Source organism: Prunus persica, chromosome G3 (genome assembly GCF_000346465.2).
Source record: "Prunus persica cultivar Lovell chromosome G3, Prunus_persica_NCBIv2, whole genome shotgun sequence".
Lineage (NCBI taxonomy): Eukaryota > Viridiplantae > Streptophyta > Magnoliopsida > Rosales > Rosaceae > Prunus > Prunus persica.
In genome coordinates, this window is record NC_034011.1 from 19,782,251 (window position 1) to 19,806,241 (window position 23,991).

Here is a 23,991-nt window from a genome sequence, read left to right on the forward strand (position 1 = left end):
GATGTTTGTGACTTGTTCCAACTCCGATTTTCGATCCATCAAACGCGGTCGAGGCTTCACTTTAGTTACATTTTTTACGGGTATGTAATTAGTTCATAGTCATGGTCATTAAGCCAAAAGAAATCGAATTTGAGTTTCCCTTTTTGTTTATTTCTGTGGGGTTGGAAACTTACAGTAGCATACATTACAGAACATTATATTCCGAAAGAACATGTGATTGCCTACAACATTAACTGACACACACATTACAACAATAGTTTGATCACCATGTTTGCACAGATAATTGTGGAAGTTCGAGTAATGACGAAGTTGGATCATCACCATCACGATCCCAAGCTGACCATCCTGTTCCTGTTGAACTTGAAACAGCACCCCATTGCTCAATAGATTTATGTTCGACAAATTCCACATCTTCATAATTTTGTTGAGTATTAGAGGATTTTTCTGCCATTTGAAGTGCCTCCAACTCCGCTGTGACCTCTCTCATTGTAGGTCGATTCCTTCCATTCAAATTCAAACATCTTCTTGCAAGGTTAGCAACTACCCTAATCTCTATTTCAGAGCCCTCCTTCAAAACCAGAGCATCAACAATGTCTAACAGACGATCTTCCTCCATCGATGTAATGAAATATGCAGCAAGACTTCTGTATTCTTTTTCTTTCGCTGAGCTTGTTACTAAAGAAATGTGTTTTTCTCCAGTCAAGAGCTCAACAAGTACCACTCCAAAGCTATAGACATCACTTTTCTCAGTAAATTGGCTTGACCGAAAGTATTCCGGGTCCAAATAACCAAATGTTCCATGTATAACTGTGGTCAGGTGAGTTTGGCCTATGACAATTGATCTCGAAGTTCCAAAGTCAGCAACTTTTGCTCTGTACCTTTCGTCCAAGAGTATGTTGGTAGACTTAATGTCTCTGTGATATATGGGAAAGGAAGCTGCAGAGTGTAAGTACGAAAGAGCACCTGAAATTTCCAAGGCAATGCGTAAGCGCATTTGCCATGTAAGTTGAAACTCTTCAATCTGTCCTTGGATATACTGATAAAGAGTTCCATTGGGTATGAATTCATAAACCAAAAGAGGAACTTCAGTCTCTAAGCAGCAACCCAGTATTTTAACCACATTCCTGTGGTTGATTTGTGAAAGAATCACAACTTCATTGATGAACTCTGAAAGTTGGCCTTCATCAACTACTTTAGACTTTTTTACAGCAACGATCCTACCATCCGTCAACATTCCTTTGTAAACAGTACCTTGTCCTCCTTGACCTAGAATTCTATTGACATTAAAATTGTCAGTAGATTTCTCTAACTCTGTGGATTTGAACAACTTGATTCTCTCAACGTTAACTTCACCAGACGATAATTGTTGTTCTAACAACAAACCGCCATTTCGTTTGAAAAACTTCTTTTTTTTTTTAATGTCATTCCTTTTCTTTATGAGTCTGTATCCCAGCCATAGACCAATAAGTAGCAATATTAGTCCAAGACCCGAGCCAAGACCTGGACAATTCATGAAACATCAACATTGAGACACACCAACTGATATGGCAATTTCTTACATGTTTATGCTATAAATAAATAAGGACCAAAGTGGGCTCAAAGTAAAAACAAGTGAACCACTGTCACTTCATTTGGTGTCCAAAAGCTCATGTAATAAGTTTGTGGCTCTTGTTGAACTTTCTTTTATCCTCATACAATAATTATTCACAGACCCTTTCATTTTAAAGTTATAGTGCGTAGAATATTATTGGCCATACCTTTAAGGGCCCACTTGAGAGTACGCATTTTATTCACGGAGCAATGGTACTCCCCATAGTCGTTCACACACTTGCTTCCGGCCAAGCATATAGTAGGGTTGTACGAGCATTCATCAATGTCTGAAATACAGAGTCAAAAAAAGAAAAGGAAATGATGGTGAAAAATCATGCTTGAAATTCTTGCATAATTGTTAGATGTATGACTATCTTTTTTCAAGGCCATAGTGATTTAACTTTTACATTGAGTTAAAATTAGCATACACCAAATCTTATCTCAATTTTTTAAACCCCAACATTTCATTTGTTTATATCCAGATAATTTTGAACCTCATTCATTTATAAAAAGCAAGCAACGACTCCCGTGTTATGTGTCCTGCGTATGTTTGTAACATAAACAATTTGTACATGTTAGCCCTTGGGGTTAGCCCAAGTGGCGAGGAGATGGAAAAATGAGTTAGAATTGATTTGAAAATCTTACCATGGCAAGATTGTCGAAGATAGGGATTTCCTTCGAAGCCTTCCGGGCAGTGACAGTAAAACGATGCGGCCATATGCCGTGGTGAAAAAGAATAAGTGGAAGTTTCATCGACCTCACAATAAGGTGTTGGATCATGCCGCCTGGAACGATTTCTTTCACCATGAATGAAGCTAGTGAACAGTAGATCGGTTACATTATTATCATACTGTAAGGCCCATTCTAGCACCACAGGGACCTTCTCCATCGCCTGGACGGCTCTTGATGAAGTGTTGTCAAACCATTCCCGGTCAACCAGGAACGCATAGTTATTATTTTTCTCATAGATATAGTCCGTTGGAGGGTAGTTCGTACAATCTATAGCCGATGCGTTTGCATATAGAATGTGAGTGGTGACGGAAGTGAGGTTTGGTGGAATTGTAGTTTGGCAACAGTTAATACCATCGCAGCCATCATAGTTTGACCTACCCTTTTGAAAGCTATCACAAATGGACCTGCACCCACCGATGATTTTATCGGTAACAGCAACCATTTCATCGTCATTTGAGCTTGTCACAACGGCAAGCAAGCCGCAACTCACTGCAGTGAATATGTTGTGCCTCTGAGAGAACACAAAGAAGCTTCCCGTCAAATTTGCCAGCAGTTGGTGACTTGAATTTCCCTTCTTGGTGTTGCACAGAAAAGTGACGGGGCTGTTAACGCGAAGCGTGCCATTGATAGAAATGTTGAGCACCTCCAGTTGGGCACGCCGCAAGAACGGCTTGTGCCCAGTAGACTTGTTGCAGTCTATTTGAAACCACTCGTTTAAGAAACAATTGGTGCTTGGACCAATGCCAAAAGGGTAAGGGATGCTCACACCTCCGCATAGCATTGTGCAATTAGGCATTGCTATGGGCGGGGCTTCTGCTCTTGATGCTGCTTGTGCAATACTTATGTGCCAGAGGCAAAAGAGAAGACTGAAAATCATGTGTTGATCTAACAGTATTGTCATTGCTCTTATTGTTGGGTCTGTGTGTGCGATCTGCCTTACCACAGCAGCTCATACATTTCTTTTATAGTTGAAAACAAAAACACAGCATCCACCTACTACATTAATATATAAAACTTTTCTTATTCTCAACTACCAGCTGCCATCTCTGACTTTTTATATTAACTTAACTCTTACCCATTAGTATATAAAAGTTTTCTTACTCTCAATTAGCAGCAGCCATCTCTGACTTTTTAGATTCTAAACATAATTTTCAAAAATTAATTCTCATCTCTGAATCAATCTGTTGATCACTAATGTGAAGCTTATAAGCTGAAAAGAGTAGCTAGCTAGCTAGTAAAGAGTTTGCAAGGGAAATTTTGGAGATATTATAAGGTTTCCTTCTCTTTCTTTAGATTTATAGCTAGCTAGAAGCGTGACCTTATCGTGATCTTGTGCCAAATATTAACCCCATATAAAATAGAGATATTTAGTCGTATATTCATTCTTAGGACTAATATTATAGATAAACCCTACACTATTTAATTTTTATAAACAAACCCAAAAAATAATAGCTAGCCTTATTGAATTTAATTTTGATTATTAAATTACTTTGATGCCCTATTAAGTGTTTTGGGCTTTTATGAAGTTTTGGGTTGGGTTTGTTTTAAGAAATCAATGGTAGTTTTGCAATTTAAAAAAAGTTAAAAGTCTTTTTGTTATGTTGTAAATAGGCTTTGGGTGTGTTTTTAAAGTCCATTTTATATAGGTTTTTTAAAAATAATTTGGGCTCCTATATTGGGTATAATAGTGAACTCCCTATAAAATAACTCACTTACTGCATACCTTTTCCCAGTGTAAAATGACATTGAAAAATAATGAAAACATGGGAGCTTTGTGGAAGTTTTGGACACATATAGTCTCACTCTAGTTGTTTTCTTCGAAATTATTACCGTACAACTTCTAAATAGATTAATACATACGAAAGGTATTTCTACGCGCCTTGGGTCGAATATAAGCGGGAACAAATGAGTAAGGTACTTTTCTTTTGTAGTTGTTGGAAAATTTTAATATTTTAATATTAAAATATTTCCTTTGACTTTTCATTATGAGACCACAATCCATCCAAACAGGTACTGTTAGTAGTATAAATACTGCAGCACATTGGGTAATTGATAGAGTTTTTGCTTCATGTCATTTATGTCAAGCACTTGCGCAAGAGAAGCATGTATATATCTCAAATATAAAAGGCCATGCATCGGTTATATAAAGTTACATACCATTATAACATGCACTAGAACAGACACAAGTCTCTGGTTGTTCTTCTACTTTGGAGTGCTATTATTACAACAATAAGGAGGTCATCGTATTCTCGGAGACATTTGTCATTAGAATCTTAAAGTACTTGTGAGGGGCATGTTCAAGAAATTACGGTACATAACTCTAATATAGAATTGTATATTACAACAAGACAACTCTAAAAAAATAAGACCGACTCTTACAAGTACTCTTTCTCACAAAACACTCACAAGGCTACACTCTCAGAGGGTCACTCTTTGAAGACTACTTATTGATTCTTGTCTTCTTCACTTGCTTTCATAATGGAAGGTTCATGCCTATTTATAGGAGAGTTCACCGACTTGTGTGGCATGCTCTAGGCAATTGGAATAGACGGCTTTGCCTTCAGTTCCAATGTTTTATTTAAACAATGCCCTCTTTTTGAAAGTAATTCAAAAATATTCCCTATAAAAGCTCCTTTTCACCCCGTATCACCTTTTTATCACTTTTTTTGGTCATGTGAAATTTCTCTCTCTCTCTCTCTCTCTCTGATTCCCAGCCTTAATTCCCAATTCTCCATGTTCTTTTCCTAGGTCCATAGGTCCAAATGCCCATCTTCCTCATCCACACCATTAGACCGCAAGCACCACCAACGGGTTTGCAAACCTAATTTATGATATTTGTTCTTGATACGGGTGGATTGACATTGATGATCTTTAAATATTTGTTTGAAATACAAGCATTTATTTGTTTGAAATCCAGCAAAAACTTTCCAAGACAGACTTGAAATAAAAAGGTGATACGACGACAATAAAATAGTAATACGACGACAATAATAGGGCAACAAAAAAACTCCATACTCCCAACCAGTGGTGGAGCTAGGATTCTTAGTATGGAGGGGTCAAAATTTCAAAATCACTTATACTAGGTTTTTCATCTTCAACTGGGAGGGCCATCACTAATCTAATTGCAGTAATTGTATTGCTATATCATATATTTTATAATATATTACAAGAGATTAATAATTAAATGGGGGGGCCAGGTCCATGGCAGGCCTTACTGTGGCTCCGCCCCTGCTCCCAACTATATAATTTTATTTCCAAGACAGACTTCCAAAACAAATGTGATACGACAACAATAGACATTCAGTAGGAAGGCAATACGACCACAATAAAAAGGCAATATAAAAATTCCATATTCCCAACTATATAATAGACAAACAATAAAAAAGCAAAATACAAGCAATACACATGCAATAGGAGAGCAATAAACATACACCGATTTGGGCTTTTATACTTCAGCCACTACTTCTATTTTCTCCTAACTTGATCTACATATATCTCATATTTATTCTAGATATTTGTCTAGATATTTCTACTGGTAACCGACATTATCACTTTGATTTTAAACTTCTAGTGCTTCTAGAAGATTGTAGGGATTGCTCCTCAAAATGGGCTGAGCTGGGTTGTTTATCAATGGGCTGATAAAGTGTTAATGGGCTGGGGTTGATATTTTAACGGGGCAATTTTGTCTTAAGAAGATAGAATCAAGTTTTAAACTCAACCATATTCTGATTTTTCTAAAACTTATCTTATATTGTTTGAGTTATTCTATGCATTTAATTTGGTATATATTGGCATGAATTAAATTCCGATTTTCCATGAATATACCAATTAAATCCCTTATTTTCTGACTGTAGTTTGTGTGGAAATTATGTGCAAAATTTAAATTGTAGCTGCCAAACTCGACCTATAATAGGGGATTCAAATGTACGTTTAAAGTACATATTTGCCATACACGAATCTTCTTCTTTTCAAACATGTTATTTAAATCAAAATATAGGAAGCCAACGGTCCTATGCTAATTTAGCCAAACGAAACCAAATTTTGGCTTCTTGTTTATTTGTGTGAGCTTCATAACTTCAAAGCTAGTAGCATTTTTTGCTAGCAACATGCATTTTAAAGAAGATTGTATTCCAGAAGAACATGGACTTGTATATAGAATGAAATATGCAATAAAAGAAACATTTTGTTAAACAAGAGCTGAAGATACAGAATTGTGGAAGTTCAAGTAATGATGAAGATAGAATGTGAGCATCCAACTCGAGATATCTTTTAAGCACTAATGCAAAGTTTCCATTCTCCAATTCAACTCAAGTTTCCATACTATCAACATATCCGAACCTGACCGTGTTGAATTGAAACAACTTTCTTCTGCTGCTCAAGTGATTCATTTTCAACAAATTACACCCCTTCATAGTTCGGTTGAGCACCATTATAAGCTGTTTCTGACTTTTGGATGGCCTCCAACTCGGTAGTGACTTCTCTCATTGTAGGACGATTCCTCCCATTCACATTTAGGCATCTTCCTGCAAGGTTAGCAAACTCATTGATCCCTGTTTTAGAGCCCTCCTTCAAAATTCGATCCTCAACAATATCAAATAGACAACCTTCTTGCATCGAAATAATGAAATGTGTGGCAAGACTTCTATATTCGTCTTCTTCTGAACTTGTTACTGCACAAACGGGTTTTCGTCCAGTTAAGAGCTCAACAAGGACTACTCCGAAGCTATACACATCACTTTTATCTGTAAATCGATTTGAATGGAAGTATTCCGGGTCCAAGTAACCAAATGTACCATTAATAAGTGTTGTCAGGTGAGTTTGGTCAATGGAAACTGATCGTGAAGTTCCAAAATCAGCAACTTTTGCTCTGTATTTTTCATCCAAAAGTATGTTCGTTGATTTGATGTCCCTGTGGAAAATGGGAAACGAAGCTGCACCATGTAAGTAGGAAAGAGCTCCTGCAATTTCTGTGGCAATTCGTAACCGCATCTCCCATGTAAGTGGAACCTCCTCAACTTGCCCTTGGATATACTCAGCAAGGGTTCCGTTGGGTATGAATTCATAAACCAAAAGAGGAACTTCAGTCTCCAAACAACATCCCAATATTTTAACCACATTCCTGTGGTTAATTTGTGAAAGGATCACAACCTCATTAATGAATTCTGAAAGTTTGCCTTCATCCACTATTTTAGACTTCTTTATAGCAACGAGTCTTCCATCTGCCAACATGCCTTTGTAAACAGTACCTTGGCCTCCATGACCAAGAATTCTATTAATTTTAAAATTATGGGTGGACCTCTCTAACTCCTTGGATTTGAACAACTTGATTTTCTCTACATTACCTTTATTTGATGATAATTGTTGCTCCAACAATAAACCACCATTTCGTTTGAAAAACATTTTCTTGCGTTTAATCTTTTTCCTTTTGTGCATACCTTTGTACACATATATAAGTAGGAGCAAAAGCCCAAGAATCAAGCCAAGACCTGCATACGTATATAACTCAATCAGGTGATATATTGGACTTTTACCTTAGAAACCAAAATAGTGCTCTTTAATCACAAACTTCATAAAAATCTAAGACTTTAATAAGCGCAATATAAACTTATATCATCTGGCTACATTTTCTTTGTTGAAATTCTTAGAGGTCTTCTGCCTCATTTTTATAGAACCAGCTCTGAAAGAGAGAATTTGGTTTTGACATTCACTTTTAAAAATTGTTTTTAAAAGCTTAAATAGCAAGAGTTAATGAACCATGGAAAAGCATACGTACCAGTAAGAATGATTTGGATTGGAAAGAAGAGAGGCCCCCATCTGGTGTGGAAGAAGCATAGAGCATCAGCCGTACCATAATACTGACATGTAATACCAGTTTCAATTGAGTAGCAACTATGACCTCCAACATAATTCTCACATCTATTTGTGACACTAAAATTCGTTGCAGGATCATCAATCTTACACCGATTATTGTTAGGGCCTTTGCATTCATCTATATCTGAAATGAAAACAACAGAAAGACAAATATTGGCCGGCCATGATGGTGACTGCTGATGCTTACTCGTTCATAAATGAAAGGAAAAAAAAAAAAAAAAATATATATATATATATATATATATATTGCTACTGATAAGGATCATGTAATTCATTTTCACTTTTCTTAAGAAATATAGTAAGAACAAAAATTAGTGAAAAAGATAATAGAAAAAAAAACTATCAGAATAAGCTGCAAGTCCTAGGATGAAACGAAATGGAATCCAGTATTTGGTGCATTCCACTCCAAAAGAGAAACATCCACACGTGCCTGTCACTTGGAAGTGCAGATTGACAGAACAATCCAGTTTAAAAAATGGCAAGCACTTTTTTAATTTGCCTCATCTGCTGCACAACCACGCGGCATGAAAAGTCACACTGAAATCTTTCTGGCTCCAAAGGGTTGGGGAACTGCGATTCAGAAAAGCTAATAAATTTGTGCAAACATGTTTAATTTGAAGCTTTGGATATATAGTGGAACATGTTTATAATCAATGAATTACCTTGACAAGGTTGGAGAAGATATGGATTTCCTTCAAAGCCGGGCGGGCAAAAACAGTGAAGCCTTGATTGATTATCAAAAAATTCCATAAAATTTTTGGGGTCATATGTTGTGCAATAGGGTATGGGGTCCCATCCTCCAAATGACATGAGACGATTGCGTAATTTTTTTTTTGGTGTGTTTAAAATCAATCCTTCATATAGTTTGGCTGACGAACTATTCATATTGTCTAAGCTTAAGCTCCATTCTAGCACCACAGGAACGCTGCCCTTGTCCTTGACGTCTAAGTTATTCTCAAACCATTCTTGGTCAACAATGAAGGCATAGTTGTAGTCATCCATTCTCGTTCCTGTTCGCATTTGCATTCGCGTTCCCATTTCAGATTCTGGCTGCAACTCAATGGTGATGACACTGAGATCTGAGGGGAGGGTAGTCTGGCAACAGTTAATACCAATACATCCATAATTCTTTCTACGAAAATGACCCGTATCACAAGTTGACATGCACCCACCAACAACAGTCTCATCTAACATTACCGCCAAAAAGATGCCACAACTCACTGCAGTGAGTCTATTGTATCTCCATGAGTACACGAAAGGACTTCCCGTCAAATTTTGCAATACTTTGCGAATTCCTCTTCCTCCGTAGAAGAAAGTAACAGGGTTGTTAACCCGAAGCGTGCCATAAATAGAAATATTGAGCACCTCTAGCTTGGCAAGCCTCAAGAAAGGCTTGGGAGGACTGGTGGAGTTGTCACACTCAATTTCAAACCAATCGTACAAGTAACAATTGCTACTAGGACCAATCCCAAAAGGGTATGGGATGCTAACATCTCCGCAATGCGTTTCGCAGTTAGGCTTTGCTATTGGTGCTAATTGATCTGATGATGATGCCGCTGCTTGACTTATGCGCCATAACAACAAGATGATCATATGAAGGAGAGGTTGCATATTGCAATCATCAATTAGACTTTATCTTCCTCCTCTTTTCTCTTACTTATCTGCTAAGTAAGAAGTATATGTGGTTCCGATGGAGCCCTTTTGTTGAGAGAAGGTCTGCTGCCTCCTGGTGTGTGTTTTGTTTTTTAGTTTCTTGTTGTTCTGGTCATCGGGTTGTTTTGAGTGTGTTTGTTTTTAGCTTCTTGTTGTTCTTTTGTCGCTTTGTTTTGAGCATGCTCTGTATTTGCAATAAGTCCCGACAAACAGTCCAAATTTGAAGAAATTAAGGTTTCTTTAGTTTCTTTGAACTAACCGTAACTAGGATAAAAATGCTTTTAGTACAGTGCAAAATGATGCCTCCTAAAGGTTTGGCCAAAAAACAAAAAAAGAGGAGGAAAGTTCAAGAATTATAAAGCAAGATTGGAGTTCTTCCTAATTTTGAGTCTTCAATTGGTCTACACGTGTTTACTTCTGAATTCTTGCTGATAAACCCAAGATGAAACCAGTTTTTGGCTTCCCTTGTTTATTTATGTGAGCTTTTTTTATATTTACATTACGTACATAATATTACAGTCCAAAATAGCAATACAAGAAATATTTTGGACACCAACACCTGAAGATGATTGTGGAAGTTCATGCTACACTCCTTAGGTGATCATATATACGTCATTTTCAACAGTCCTTTCTAGAACAATCTGTTGAAGAAATGATGAAATTGGACCACAATCCGAAGCCGGCCCTGTTGTTTTGGAAAAGCTAATCCACAAATGATTCAATTTTGACCAACTAAACGCATTCATGATTTTATTAGAAGTTTTTAAACATCCGAACCTGACCATGTTGACCATGTAGAGTTTTAAAACAACATTCTTCTTCTGCTCAAGTGATTCATCTTCAACAAATTACACCCCTTCATAATTCGGTTGAGCCCCATTATAAGTCGTTTCTGACTTTTGGATGGCCTCCAACTTGGTTGTGACCTCTCTCATTGTAGGACGATTCCTCCCATTTGCGTTTAGGCATCTTCCTGCAAGGCTAGCAAATACTTTGATCCCTCTTTTAGAGCCCTCCTTCAAAATTCTAGGATCAACAATGTCAAATAGACGATCTTCTTGCATCGAAATAATGAAATGTGTGGAAAGACTTCTATATTCGTCTTCTTGGGACCTTAGTACTGCACAAACTGGTTTTTGTCCAGTCAAGAGCTCAACAAGGACTACTCCAAAGCTATACACATCACTTTTCTCAGTAAATCGATTTGAATGGAAGTATTCCGGGTCCAAGTAACCAAATGTACCATTAACAAGTGTTGTCACGTGAGTTTGGTCAACGGAAACTGATCGTGAAGTTCCAAAATCAGCAACTTTTGCTCTGTATTTTTCATCCAACAGTATGTTTGTTGATTTGATGTCTCTGTGAAAAATGGGAAAGGAAGCTGCACCATGTAAGTAGGAAAGAGCACCTGCGATTTCTGTGGCAATTCGTAACCGCATCTCCCATGTAAGTGGAAACTCCTCAACTTGCCCTTGGATATACTCAGCAAGGGTTCCGTTGGGTATGAATTCATAGACCAAAAGAGGAACTTCAGTCTCCAAACAACATCCCAATACTTTAACCACATTCCTGTGGTTAATTTGTGAAAGGACCACAACCTCATTAATGAATTCTGAAAGTTTGCCTTCATCCACTATTTTAGACTTCTTTATAGCAACGATTCTTCCATCTGCCAACATGCCTTTGTAAACAGTACCTTGGCCTCCATGGCCAAGAATTCTGTTAATTTTAAAGTTATCAGTGGACCTCTCTAACTCCTTGGATTTGAACAACTTGATTTTCTGTACATGAACTTTATTTGACGATAATTGTTGCTCTAACAATAAACCACCATTTCGTTTGAAAAACGTTTCCCTGCGTTTGATCTTTTTCCTTTTCTTTATGCATTTGTATACATATATAAAGAGTAACAACAGTCCAAGACTCATGCCAGGACCTGCATACATGCATATAACTCAATGAAGTAATATATTGGAATTTTTTCTTCAAAGCCCCAAATAGTTCTTTAAGCACAAACTTCATAAAAATCTAAAACTTGAAGAAAAGTGTACATTTTATTTGTTCAAATTCTAATTATGAAGTAAACAATATTTGTTTAACGCATTGACAAGATGATAGTGATGATTTCCTCATACACTAATGATGCATGCATTAGTTTTGCCTCTTTTGTATAGAACTAGCTCTGAGAGAGAGAATTGCTTTTGACATCTATTTTAAAAAGTTGTTTTGAAAAACTTACATAGCAAAATTTAAATGAACCATGGAGAGAATATATAGGAGAGCATACGTACCAAACAGAATGGTTTCGATTGGAAAGGGCCGATTGATCCGAAGCGGCCATCTGGTTTTGGGAGGGAAGTAGCATAGAGCATCAGTTATACTACTATAATACTGGCATGTAAAGCCTGTTTTATTTGAGTAGCATGTATAACCTCCAGCCAAATTCTCACATGTAGTACCGAAACCAAATTTCCATGTGGTGGGATTAGCGAGCGAGCTCATACACGGATTAGAGCCCTTGCATTCATCTATATCTGAAATGTGAAAATAGCAGAAACAAAAATTAGTCAGGTGATGCTTACTCAGTCTCATTCATATATAATTGAAAGATAAGGAAGGATCATATGTTCATCTTTCTTTTTCCTTTTTGCTAATGATAAGGATCATATATACGATTTTCACTTTTCTTAAGAAGTATAGTTAAAAAATATATAGTAAAAAAGCATCCAAATAAGTCCGCAAATCCAGAGCTTATGAAATGAATTTGACTATTTGGTGCATGCTGCTTCAAAGGACCAGAGCTTATGTATCTGCTATGTGAATTGGAGCAGTCCAGTTAAAAAATTGCATGCCTTCAAAGGATAAAAATTGTTCATTAAATTTGAACGCATGCACTTTTTTTATTAGCCCCTGATCACCAACTCTGCACAACCACGTGGCAAGAAGTGCCTCGCCGAAGTTTTTCTGGCTCCAAAGGGTTGGGAAATTCAATCTGAAAAAGCTAATAAATTTGTGCAAGCAATATTTACGTTGAAGCTTTGGATATGGAAGAGGTTTAGTACCTTGACAAGGCTGGAGAAGATACGGACTTCCTTCAAAGCCGGGCGGACAGAAACATTTAAGCTCTGAATGATTGTAATGATTGAATTTCATAAAATGATTGGCATCATATGTTCTGCAATAGGGTGTGGGGTCCCTAAATAGAAAATTCCACATGTGTGATATCGATGTGTTTACAATGAATCCTTCGTATAGTTTGGCTAACGAACTATTCATACTGTCTAAGCTTAAGCTCCATTCTAGCACCACAGGAACGCTGCCCTTGTCCTTCACAAATGTAAAATTCGAAAAATTAATCTCGAACCAGTCGCGGTCAACCATGAAGGCGTAGTTGTAGTCATCCATTCCCATTCCCGTTCGCGTCCCTGTTCCCATTCCCATATGATCATTTCCACCAGTAGCTTCTTCATTTTCAGCCTGCAACTCAATGGTGATGGCAGTGAGATATGCCGGAAGGGTAGTCTGGCAACAGTTAATACCAATACATCCATAATTGCCTCTAGAATGATAATTCTTATCACAAGTTGACATGCACCCACCAACAACATTCTCATCTGACCTTACCACCAAAAAGAATCCACAACTAACTGCAGTGAGTCTATTGTATCTCTCTGAGTACACGAAAGGGCTTCCCGTCAAATTTGGCGCTACTTTGCGAATTCCTTTTCCTCCATAGAAGAAAGTAACAGGGTTGTTAACCCAAAGCGTGCCATCAATAGAAATATTGAGCAGCTCTAGCTTGGCAAGCCTCAAGAAAGGCCTGGGTGGGATGGTGGTGTAGTCACACTCAATTTCAAACCAATCGTACAAGTAACAATTGCTGCTAGGGCCAATCCCAAAAGGGTATGGGATGGTAACATCTCCACAATGCGTTTCGCAGTTAGGCTTTGCTATTGCTGCTAATTGATCTGATGATGATGATGATGATGCTCGACTTATGAGCCATAACAACAAGATGATCATATGAAGAAGAAATTGCATATTGCAATCATCAATTCGACTTCTATCTTCTTTCTCTTTTATCTTACTTATTTGCTGAGTAAGAAGTATATGTGGTCCGATGGAGCCTTTTTGTTGAGAACGTTTGTGGCCTTTCAAGTGTGTGTTCTGTTTTTTACCTTCTTGGTCTTGTGGTCATTGGCTTGTTTTGAGTGTGTTTGTTTTTAGCTTCTTGTTGTTCTTTTGTCTGTTTGTTTTGAGCCTAGGCTGTATGTCCAGTAAGTCCTGACAAACTGTCCAAATTTGAAGAAATTTAAGGTTTTGTTTAATTTCTTTGAACTTACCGTAACGAGGAAAAAGATTTGCCAACAGACGCAAAAAGATAGGCTAAAACAGAACCCTCCTCAAGGTTTGGCCAAAAAACAAAAGTGGAGGGAAGTTCAAGAATTCTGAAGCCCCAACTCATGGTATAGTTGGAGATAAAGATCTACTATTCCATTAGAGTTCTTCCTAATTTTGAGTCTCTGAATTGTTGCTGATTAAGCCAAAAAGAAACCAATTTTGTTTTTCCTTCTTGTTTATTTCTTTGAGATTCATTACTTAATAGAAGTACATTACAGAATATAGGGTCCAAAATATGATGTAATTGTCTACAATATTGAATCAAACTTCCAATACAAGAAATATTTTGTACACCAACACCTGAAGACACTTGTGGAAGCCCAGGTGCAGTTCTTAGGCGATCATACCACATTCTCACCGGCTCTGGATTCTTGCTTATTGGAAATCTGTTGATGAAATGTTGAAATTGGACCGCCATCTGAAGCTGACCATGTTGATTTCAAAACGCATCCTAATACTCAACCTATACGTATTTATAATTTGGTTCATGAATGTTAGAGGTGTTTTTGGGAGATTTGGAGGGCCTCCAACTCGGCTGTAACCTCTCTCATTGTAGGACGATTCCTCCCATTCAAATTTAGGCACATTCTTGCAAGGTTAGCAAATATTCTGATCTCTGTTTCTGATCCTTCCTTCAAAACTCGAGCATCAACAACGTCAAATAGACGATGTTCTTGCATTGATGTGATGAAGTATGTAGCAAGACTTGTGTAGTCTTCTTCTTGTGACCCTGCTATTGCAAAAATTGGTTTTTGTCCAGTTAAGAGCTCAACAAGGACTACTCCAAAGCTATACACATCACTTTTCTCCGTAAATCGGTTTGATTGGAAATATTCCGGGTCCAAGTAACCAAACGTGCCATTTACAAGTGTTGTTAAGTGAGTTTGGTCGGTGGCAATTGATCGTGAAGTTCCAAAATCAGCAACTTTCGCTCTGTAGTTCTCGTCTAAGAGTATATTGGAAGATTTGATGTCTCTATGAAAAATTGGAAAGGAGGCTGCACCATGTAAGTAGAAAAGAGCTCCTGCAATTTCTGTCGCAATTCGTATGCGCATTTTCCATGTAAGTGAACATTCCTCAATTTTCCCTTGGATATACTGAGAAAGCGTTCCATTAGGTATGAATTCATAGACCAAAATAGGAACTTCAGTCTCCAAACAACATCCCAATATTTTAACCACATTCCTGTGGTTGATTTGTGAAAGAATCACAACCTCATTGATAAATTCAGAAAGTTTGCCTTCATCCACTATTTTAGACTTTTTAACAGCAACGATTCTTCCATCTGTCAACATGCCTTTGTAAACAGTTCCTTGGGCTCCCTGGCCGAGAATTCTATTAATGTTAAAATTGTCAGTGGACTTCTCCAACTCCTTCGACTTGAACAACTTGACTTTCTCAACGTTGTGTTCACCTGACGATAATTGTTTTTCTAGCAGCAAACCACCATTTCGTTTGAAAAATATTTCCTTGCGTTTGAAGTCTTTCCTTTTCTTTATGACTTTATATACATGCCATGCACCATACCATGCACCAAGAAATAGTAACAACAATCCAAGACCCATGCCAAGACCTGCATATACAAATACACTTTGAAATTATAAATGGATAAAACTATTCAACATATAATACAATTGAAAAACTCACCTACAAATGGTTTCCACCTCTTCAACGAGCCCTTGAAACAGATAAAGTGTTTTAACATCTATTTTAAAAATTGCTGAGAAATGAAGGGAAATATATGACCATACCTAGAAGGATGGTTTTGATTCGAGAGGTCAGAGGCAGCCATCTCCTTTTGCCATATAAGTAGCACGAAACAAACCCTGTACCATAATAGTCACATGCAACACCAGTTGTATTTGAGTAGCATGTATGACCCCCAGCAAAATTCTCACATGTAGTAGGTCCACCAAAATTCAACATGCCGATATGAGAACGACCATGAGCCGGACACATATTAGGGCCCTTGCATTCATCTATATCTGAAATAAAATAACAGAAACAGAAAGAAAGGACGTGATGCATGGTGAGTTTCGATTGATGCTGCTAATTCCAACATGAAGATAAGGATATACATGTTCATAGCTTGCTTTGGACAATGGAAGAGGTGTAGTTACCTTGACAAGGTTGGAGAAGATAGGGACTACCTTGAAAGCCAGGGGGACAAAAACATTGAAGCCTCGACCGATTGTATGTGGAAGAAGTGACATTATATACTCTGCAATAGGGCATCGAGTTTTGGGAAAATCCTATGAGACTGAGATGTCGCTCTGATGTGTTTGTAATGAACTTTTTAAATAATTCGATTAACGAACTATTCATGTTCTCCAAGCTCAATCTCCATTCAAGCACAACCGGAACGCTGTCCATGTCCTTGACGTCTCTAAAATTCGATAAATTGTTCCGAAACCAATCTTGCTCCACAAGGAATGCATAGTTGTAACGAGTCAACATTCGGTCATTTCCGCTAGTAGAACTTTCTTCAGATTCAGATTTTATCTGAGTCTCAATCACGCTGAGATACTGGGGAAGTGTAGTCTGGCAGCAGTTAATGCCTATGCATCCATGGTTGTGTGCAGTTTCAGCACTCTTATCACAAGTTGACATGCAGCCGCCAACAACACGCTCGTCACGGTATGACCTTACCAAGGCAAAGAAGCCACAACTCACTGATGTGAACCGGTTGTATTTCTGAGAGTATAAGAAAGGGCTTCCCGTCAAATTCGGTGCTAGGGGGGTCTTTCTTCTGTAGAAAAAGAAAGTAACAGGGTTCTTAACCAGAAGCGTGCCTTCGATAGAGATGTTCAGCACCTCAAGCTTGGCAACCCTCAAGAAAGGCTTGTGAGGACTGGTAGAGTTGTCGCAGTGTATTTCAAACCAATCGTACATGTAACAGCTGCTGCTAGGTCCAATCCCAAAAGGGTACGGGATGCTAACATCTCCGCAATGCGTTTCGCAACTAGGCTTTGCTATTGGCCCTAATTGATCTGGTTCTGCTGATTGTGTGCTTATGCGCCATAACAACAAGATGGTCATATGAAGGAGAAATTGCATGCTGCACTAATGAATTGGTCTTCTACCTTCTTCCTTCCTCTTTCACTTAGTTATTTACTAAGTATGAAAGTATATATGGATCTCTTTTCTGACAAATGAAGTTGTCCTTAACCTCTGATGTTGAGGTTGTTAACTACCTCTTGACGTGTGAGTTTGTTCTTTAGCTTCTTGTTGTTCTGGTCATTGGATTGTTTTGTATGTGTTTGTTTTTAAGATCCTTGTTCTTCATTTGTCTTTTGTTGGGGGATCTCTCCTCATTCCGAACCCTGTGCCGTATTTGTGTCCTTTCTTGATGGACAGAGGTCCCTGTGTGCAGTTAAGACCGATGAAACTTGCCGATTATAATTAATATTAACTTCACAACTCTGCACAATTGGTTTCATATAAAACTATAAATTAATACAGATGTTATAAAAATATTGGATATTGACATTAGTGATTGAGTTACAGTTTTTGATGTAAATTATGGCTGGTGATCACCAAGACAATACAGGGCTAGAACAGGGGATTGCAACCCATTAAATTTGAAGAACATTAGCATACATTACAGAAGAACATTATATTCCAAAAGAAAATATAATTGAAACATAAGTGCATTACAATGTAATAATATCTTTTATTCCTCACCATGTCTTGATAGATAATTGTGGAAGTTAAAGTAATGATGAAGTTGGACCATCATCTGAAGCTGACCATGTTCCTGTTGGACCTATAATAACATCCCAATGCTCGATTGAATCTTTTTTCTAAAATTCACTCCGTTCATACTTTTGTGGAGAATATTCAGTCTTTTCTGAAATTTCAAGGGCCTCCAACTCCGCTGTGATCTCTCTCATTGTAGGGCGGTTCCTTCCATTCAAACTCAAGCATCTTTTGGCAAGGTTAGAAATTAACTTGATCTCTGTTTCAGAACCCTCCATCAAAACTCGAGCATCAAGTATGTCAAATAGACGATCTTCCTGCATTGAAATATTAAAATATGTGGCAAGACTTCTATATTCTTGATCTTCTACTTCTGTCGACCTTGTTATTGCAGAAATTGGTTTTTGTCCCGTCAAAAGCTCAACAAGGACAACACCAAAGCTATAGACGTCACTTTTTTCCGTGAATTGGCTAGATTGGAAATATTCAGGGTCCAAGTAACCAAATGTCCCATGCACATGTGTGGTGAGGTGAGTTTGGTCAATGGCAACTGATCTTGAAGTTCCAAAATCAGCAACTTTTGCTCTATATTTTTCATCTAAGAGTATGTTGGTCGACTTGATGTCACGGTGATAAATGGGAACTGAAGCTGCAGAGTGCAGGTACTAAACTGCTCCTGCAATTTCTGTGGCAATTCGTAAACGCATTTTCCATGTAAGTGGAAAGTCCTCATTCTGCTGGTGGATATAATGGGAAATGGTTCCGTTTGATATGAATTCGTAAACCAAAAGTGGAACTTCGGTCTCCAAACAACAACCCAACAGTTGAACCACATTTCTGTGGTTGATTTGTGAAAGAATCACAACCTCATTGATGAATTCTGAAAGTTTGCCTTTGTCCACTATTTTAGACTTTTTCACAGCAACAATTCTTCCATCAGCCAGCATACCTTTGTAAACAGTACATTGACCTCCCTGGCCAAGAATCCTATCCGCGCTAAAATTGTCGGTGGACTTCTCTAACTCTTTCGATTTGAACAACTTGATTTTCTCAACACTAACTTCACTTGATGATAATTGTTTTTCTAACAACAAACCACCATTTCGTTTGACATTTTCTAGCGCTTAATATCTCTCTGTTTCCTTGTTACTTTGTATCCCCACCTTGCAGAAATAAGTAGTAACAGTAGTCCAATGCTAGTTCCAAGACCTACATAATTATGCAAACACATTTGTATACCTGTGAAATGAATTTCCTTAATCAACCAAATGAAGGAGAGTAAGTATATATAGGAAAGCATATATTTTACCTAAAAGAATAGGCCTAAGTTTGGTTGACCGAGAGGTTGGAGGCCTGTTTCTGAAGTAGCATGAAAACTCACTGGTAGCGCCAGTTATATTTTAGTAGAGCATATGTTACCCCCCAACAATATTCTCACATAAAGCGTTACTAATGTTCCATGGTCAGCATTATAAGTTATAACACTCCTTAAGGACCTTGCATTCATCAATATCTGAATATATTAGCCAACGCCAAAGGAAAACAAAAACATAAGAATTATATTTCTATATGGATATTACTTGCCTCAATTCCCTGGAAGGAGATTCTCCTACTTGTTGCATATCATAGTTTGACGCATTTACAAAAATAATTCATCAAAAACACAAAAAGAAAAACTTCTACACACATGTCATATCGCTATTGACAAAAATGTAGGAGTTCCTACTTACAAAGTAAGAGATAAATATTTTCCTTTATGTATTAATTACTATTTATAAATAAAGTGCAATTATCAAACGAAAAAAAAAAAATTAGTTCAGATCAAGCATTTTGTGTACACGATTAAATTGCCCTATAGTAGCTCAATTGTGGATCTGATATTTTTCTTAATAACGAGGACAAGTTGTTCGATGAAATGCCTCAAGAACTGAGGAAAGAACAAGCAATGTTTGACGGCTTCATTCTCTTCCATTTACTATTAATTAAGAAAAAGTGTTTTGCAGAGTGATCTAGTCAATATTGATGCATGTTTTGAAGCTTGCATGTTAGTAGAATTAGAAGATTTATTACCTTGACAAGCTTGGAGAAGATAGGGACTTCCTTCAAAGCCGTATGGACAATAACATTTGACCGTTGAACGATTATTGTATGTCATAGTGGCATTAGACATAAAGCAATAGGGTCTTGAGTCATTATAAACCCTTAGACACCTAAACTCATAGAATTCTCAAGAACCCTCTCTCACCCTAAACAAACAAATGTTCATTCACTGAATCTTTACTTCTCAGATTATTACTGATAGTGCGTAGCATACATTACCTTACAGAACATCATAATCTAAAACAACATATAATAGTGTGCAGCATCAAATTAAACATATTTTACAAGACCCAAGTGTTTTAATTAACTTGTTTACCATGTCTCAGAAGATGATCGTCAAAATTCATCAGATGTTGAATTTGTGCCCGTATCCGAGGCTGACTCTGTTGAACTTGAAAGTTCAACCCCATTGTAATTATGTTGAGCATTAGAAGATTTTTCAATCAACATTTGAATGGCCTCCAACTCCGCCGTGACCTCTCTCATAGTGGGGCGGTTCCTTCCATTCAAATCCAGGCACCGCATTGCAAGGTTAGCAAAAGTTGTGATATCTGTTTTGGAGCCCTCCATCACAACCCTAGCATCAAGAATGTCAAATAGTCGGTCTTCCTCCATCGAAATAATGAAACAAGTGGCAAGACTTCTGCGTTCTTTTTCTTGTGACCCGATTACTGCAAAAACTGGTTGTAGTCCGGTCAAGAGCTCAACTAGGACAACTCCGAAACTATAGACATCACTTTTCTCCGTAAATTGGCTTGATTGGAAGTATTCAGGGTCCAGGTAACCAAATGTGCCCTGTACAACGGTGGTCAAGTGTGTCTGGCCAATCACAATTGATCTTGAAGTTCCAAAGTCAGCAACTTTTCCTGTGTATTTCTCATCTAAGAGTATGTTGGTAGATTTGATGTCTCTGTGATATATAGGAAACGAAGCTGCACGGTGTAAGTACGATAGAGCTCCTGCAATTTCTGTTGCAATTCGTAACCGCATTTTCCATGTAAATGGAAAGTCTTCATTCTGCTCATGAATATAGTGGGAAAGGGTTCCATTCGGTATGAATTCGTAAACTAGGAGTGGAACTTCCGTCTCTAAACAACAACCCAAAAGTTGAACCACATTTCTGTGATTTATTTGTGAAAGAATCACAACCTCATTGATGAATTCTGAAAGTTGACCTTCATCTATTATCTTAGACTTCTTTATCGCAACCACTCTTCCATCTGCAAACATTCCTTTGTAGACGGTACCTTGGCCTCCTTGGCCAAGAATTCTATCAATGTTGAATTTGTCAGTGGACTTCTCCAACTCCTCTGATTTGAACAACTTGATTTTCTCAACATTGATTTCACCTGATGATAATTGTTGTTGTAACAATAAACCACCATTTCGTTTGAAAAACTTTTCCTTGCGTTTAATGTCTTTCCTTTTTTTTATGACTTTGTATGCATACCATGCACCAACGAGTAGCAACAATAGTCCGGGACCCATGAAAACACCTGCATATATAATATATACTTGGAATTATAATTGGATAAAACTATGCATACCGTATTTGTACCACTATGGATTTTGATTAGTGAAATAAAATGTGGAGTGGGCCCTACAAGGGTGTCTCTCAAATAAGCTTATTTGAGTGATCCCTTAATGAAAGCTATATATATATATATATATATATATGGACACACAAAATCACAAATTTTGACACACCCTTTTTAGCCTTTAGGTGTTTCATGATATAAAGGTTGAAAATGCTTATATGGAACCAAAACAAAATTTTATTTATTATTTTTTTGGGAGCATTAAATTATCCTTTTTTACCATTTTCTATCCCTTCAGGTTCAAATTATCCTCTCTTCACCTTCCTCTCCATTAAAAATCCAGGCATCTTCTTTGTCTGCAATAGATGTCTTTCATATGTTCCTGAAATTGCTTCATCATTTTTTCTTTGCTGGAAAAGCGGAACAACTGCAATGTCATCGCATTCCTCCGGCCCTCATCTATTTCAGCAAATACTTACTACCAACAACGGATTGCTAAAAGAACTCTAACTATTATGATATCGAAACAGCAAACGTAAACCTCTTGGGTTACGTATTTTAGAAACTCATTCTGTAATTTCATATTGTTTAGCTAAAGTGAAAGTTTTTCCATTTAAATATTTTTTTTAAGTTCCAATGTGTATATATAGAAGTTTGCATAGGAGAATTTCTGTATGTATATATATATATAGGGTGAGGTCCGGAGACACACAAAAAGCCACAAATTTATACGCACATTTTCAACCTTTAAATTACAGAAGTTTTAATGGCTAAGATTGCATTTGGAAAAAAAGGTCAATAATCTCAACTATATGATTAGTTTGCCTTGGGAGAATATATATGGTTTTTTGCTAAGATTATTTGAGGTTTGCTAAGATATATGTGAGGTTAAAAACTTGTGTCAATGGGTTTTTTGGTGCCACAGATCCACCCCAAATATATACGATTTTTTATTTTCTAGCCTTATTAAGTGTTTAAAAGTACATACTTTAATTTGTTTTCATTATTTATCTTCAAGGCCAAAATAGCCATAGAACATAAATAATAAATGCAAATTGAGCCTAACAATTTTAGCATGGAATTGGTCTATATTAATAATAATGAACTCTAAACAGTATAAGAGCATACCTAAAAGAACAGTTCTGATTCGATAGGCCCGAGAGGGCAGTGGCTTCTTTGGCTTGTAGTAGCATTGCATACCACCTCCACCATAATATTCACATGTAGGAACACCTAAAAGAACAGTTACATTTGAGTAGCATGTATAACCACCAGCGACATTCTCACATATAGGACTGCCACTGAAATTCCATGAATCTAGCACATGAGAATCATCCATACACCGATTAAGCTTGCATTCATCAATATCTGAAATATAATAACAGAAAGACAAATGAACATGATGATGAATGGTGAAGTTGGCTCATTCCAGAACGAAGCTTTGGATAACGGAATGGAAGGGTTTTAATTAATTACGTACGTACCTTGACAAGGTTGGAGAAGATAAGGATTTCCTTGAAAGCCCCCCGGACAGAAGCAATGAACGCTTGACTGATTGTATGTTGAAGAAGTAGTGGCATTATATATTTCGCAATAGGGTGTTGAGTCGTTATTAAAGTCATACACACCTACTCTTCTTCCAATAAATCCTTCAAATGCTTTGTGTGAAGTGTTGTCTAAGCTGATGTTCCATTCCAGCACCACGGGAACGCTGTCCATTCCTTGGATAGCTCTGTAGCTTGATAAATTCTTCAAAAACCAATCTTGGTCAACAAGAAATGCATAGTTGCAACCATCAATTTGATCTCTTGGCTGTATCTCAGTAGTGAAAACGCTGATATTTGGAGGAATGGTAGTCTGGCAACAGTTAGTTCCAATGGTACCGCAGCGATGAGTAGCACTATCTGTACTCTGATCGTCACAAGTTGAACTGCATCCATGAACAACATTCTCATCTGATCTCATGGTAGCAAGACGGCCGCAGCTGACTGCAGTGAACATGTTTTTTCTGTCCAAGTACACAAAAGGGCTTCCCGTCAAATTTGGGGCTTGGCGAGTTTCCTTTCCCTTGCAACCGCCGGAGAAAGTAACAGGGCTTTTAACCTGAAGGGTGCCATCAATAGATATGTTGAGCACCTCCATTTGGGAGCGCCTCAAGAAAGGCTTGTGCCCAGTAGACTCGTTGCAGTCTATCTGAAACCATTCATTAAAGTAACAATCTTTGTTAGGTCCAACCCCGAAAGGGTAAGGGATGCTGACATTAATTCCGCAGTGCGTCGGGCAATTAAGCTTTGCTATAGGCGGAGCTAATACTGATGATGACGCTGGTTTGGTTTCGGTAACTATGCTGCACCAAAACAACAAAACGAACAGGATCACATGATGATGACCTAGCAATTGCATTGAC

The 23,991-nt window shown here is 37.5% G+C and overlaps 5 protein-coding genes and 1 pseudogene across 5 annotated transcripts; all 6 read right to left on the reverse strand.

Annotated features, from left to right (window-relative positions):
• LOC109947796 (wall-associated receptor kinase-like 1) lies at nucleotides 121-3,249 on the reverse strand. The gene is made up of 3 exons (XM_020558902.1): nucleotides 2,236-3,249; nucleotides 1,758-1,877; nucleotides 121-1,500 (listed from the first exon to the last, which is right to left on the reverse strand). Exons 1-3 carry the CDS (start codon nucleotides 3,221-3,223, stop codon nucleotides 263-265), a joined length of 2,346 nt encoding a protein of 781 aa, XP_020414491.1. The 5' UTR covers nucleotides 3,224-3,249; the 3' UTR covers nucleotides 121-262.
• On the reverse strand, nucleotides 6,721-9,804 carry LOC18782927 (wall-associated receptor kinase-like 1). The gene is made up of 3 exons (XM_020560052.1): nucleotides 8,856-9,804; nucleotides 8,096-8,317; nucleotides 6,721-7,808 (listed from the first exon to the last, which is right to left on the reverse strand). The coding sequence occupies exons 1-3, from the start codon at nucleotides 9,802-9,804 to the stop codon at nucleotides 6,721-6,723; spliced, it is 2,259 nt and encodes a 752-aa protein (XP_020415641.1).
• On the reverse strand, nucleotides 10,695-13,887 carry LOC18782823 (wall-associated receptor kinase-like 1). The gene is made up of 4 exons (XM_020560053.1): nucleotides 13,140-13,887; nucleotides 12,909-13,091; nucleotides 12,279-12,380; nucleotides 10,695-11,782 (listed from the first exon to the last, which is right to left on the reverse strand). The coding sequence occupies exons 1-4, from the start codon at nucleotides 13,885-13,887 to the stop codon at nucleotides 10,695-10,697; spliced, it is 2,121 nt and encodes a 706-aa protein (XP_020415642.1).
• LOC18784313 (wall-associated receptor kinase-like 1) lies at nucleotides 14,742-17,286 on the reverse strand. Its single transcript, XM_020560054.1, has 4 exons — nucleotides 16,566-17,286; nucleotides 16,368-16,466; nucleotides 15,999-16,232; nucleotides 14,742-15,820 (listed from the first exon to the last, which is right to left on the reverse strand). Exons 1-4 carry the CDS (start codon nucleotides 17,284-17,286, stop codon nucleotides 14,742-14,744), a joined length of 2,133 nt encoding a protein of 710 aa, XP_020415643.1.
• Nucleotides 18,051-19,177, reverse strand: LOC109948118 (annotated as a pseudogene).
• LOC18783469 (wall-associated receptor kinase-like 6) lies at nucleotides 20,267-23,991 on the reverse strand. The gene is made up of 3 exons (XM_020560055.1): nucleotides 23,069-23,991; nucleotides 22,713-22,952; nucleotides 20,267-21,542 (listed from the first exon to the last, which is right to left on the reverse strand). The coding sequence occupies exons 1-3, from the start codon at nucleotides 23,985-23,987 to the stop codon at nucleotides 20,383-20,385; spliced, it is 2,319 nt and encodes a 772-aa protein (XP_020415644.1). The 5' UTR covers nucleotides 23,988-23,991; the 3' UTR covers nucleotides 20,267-20,382.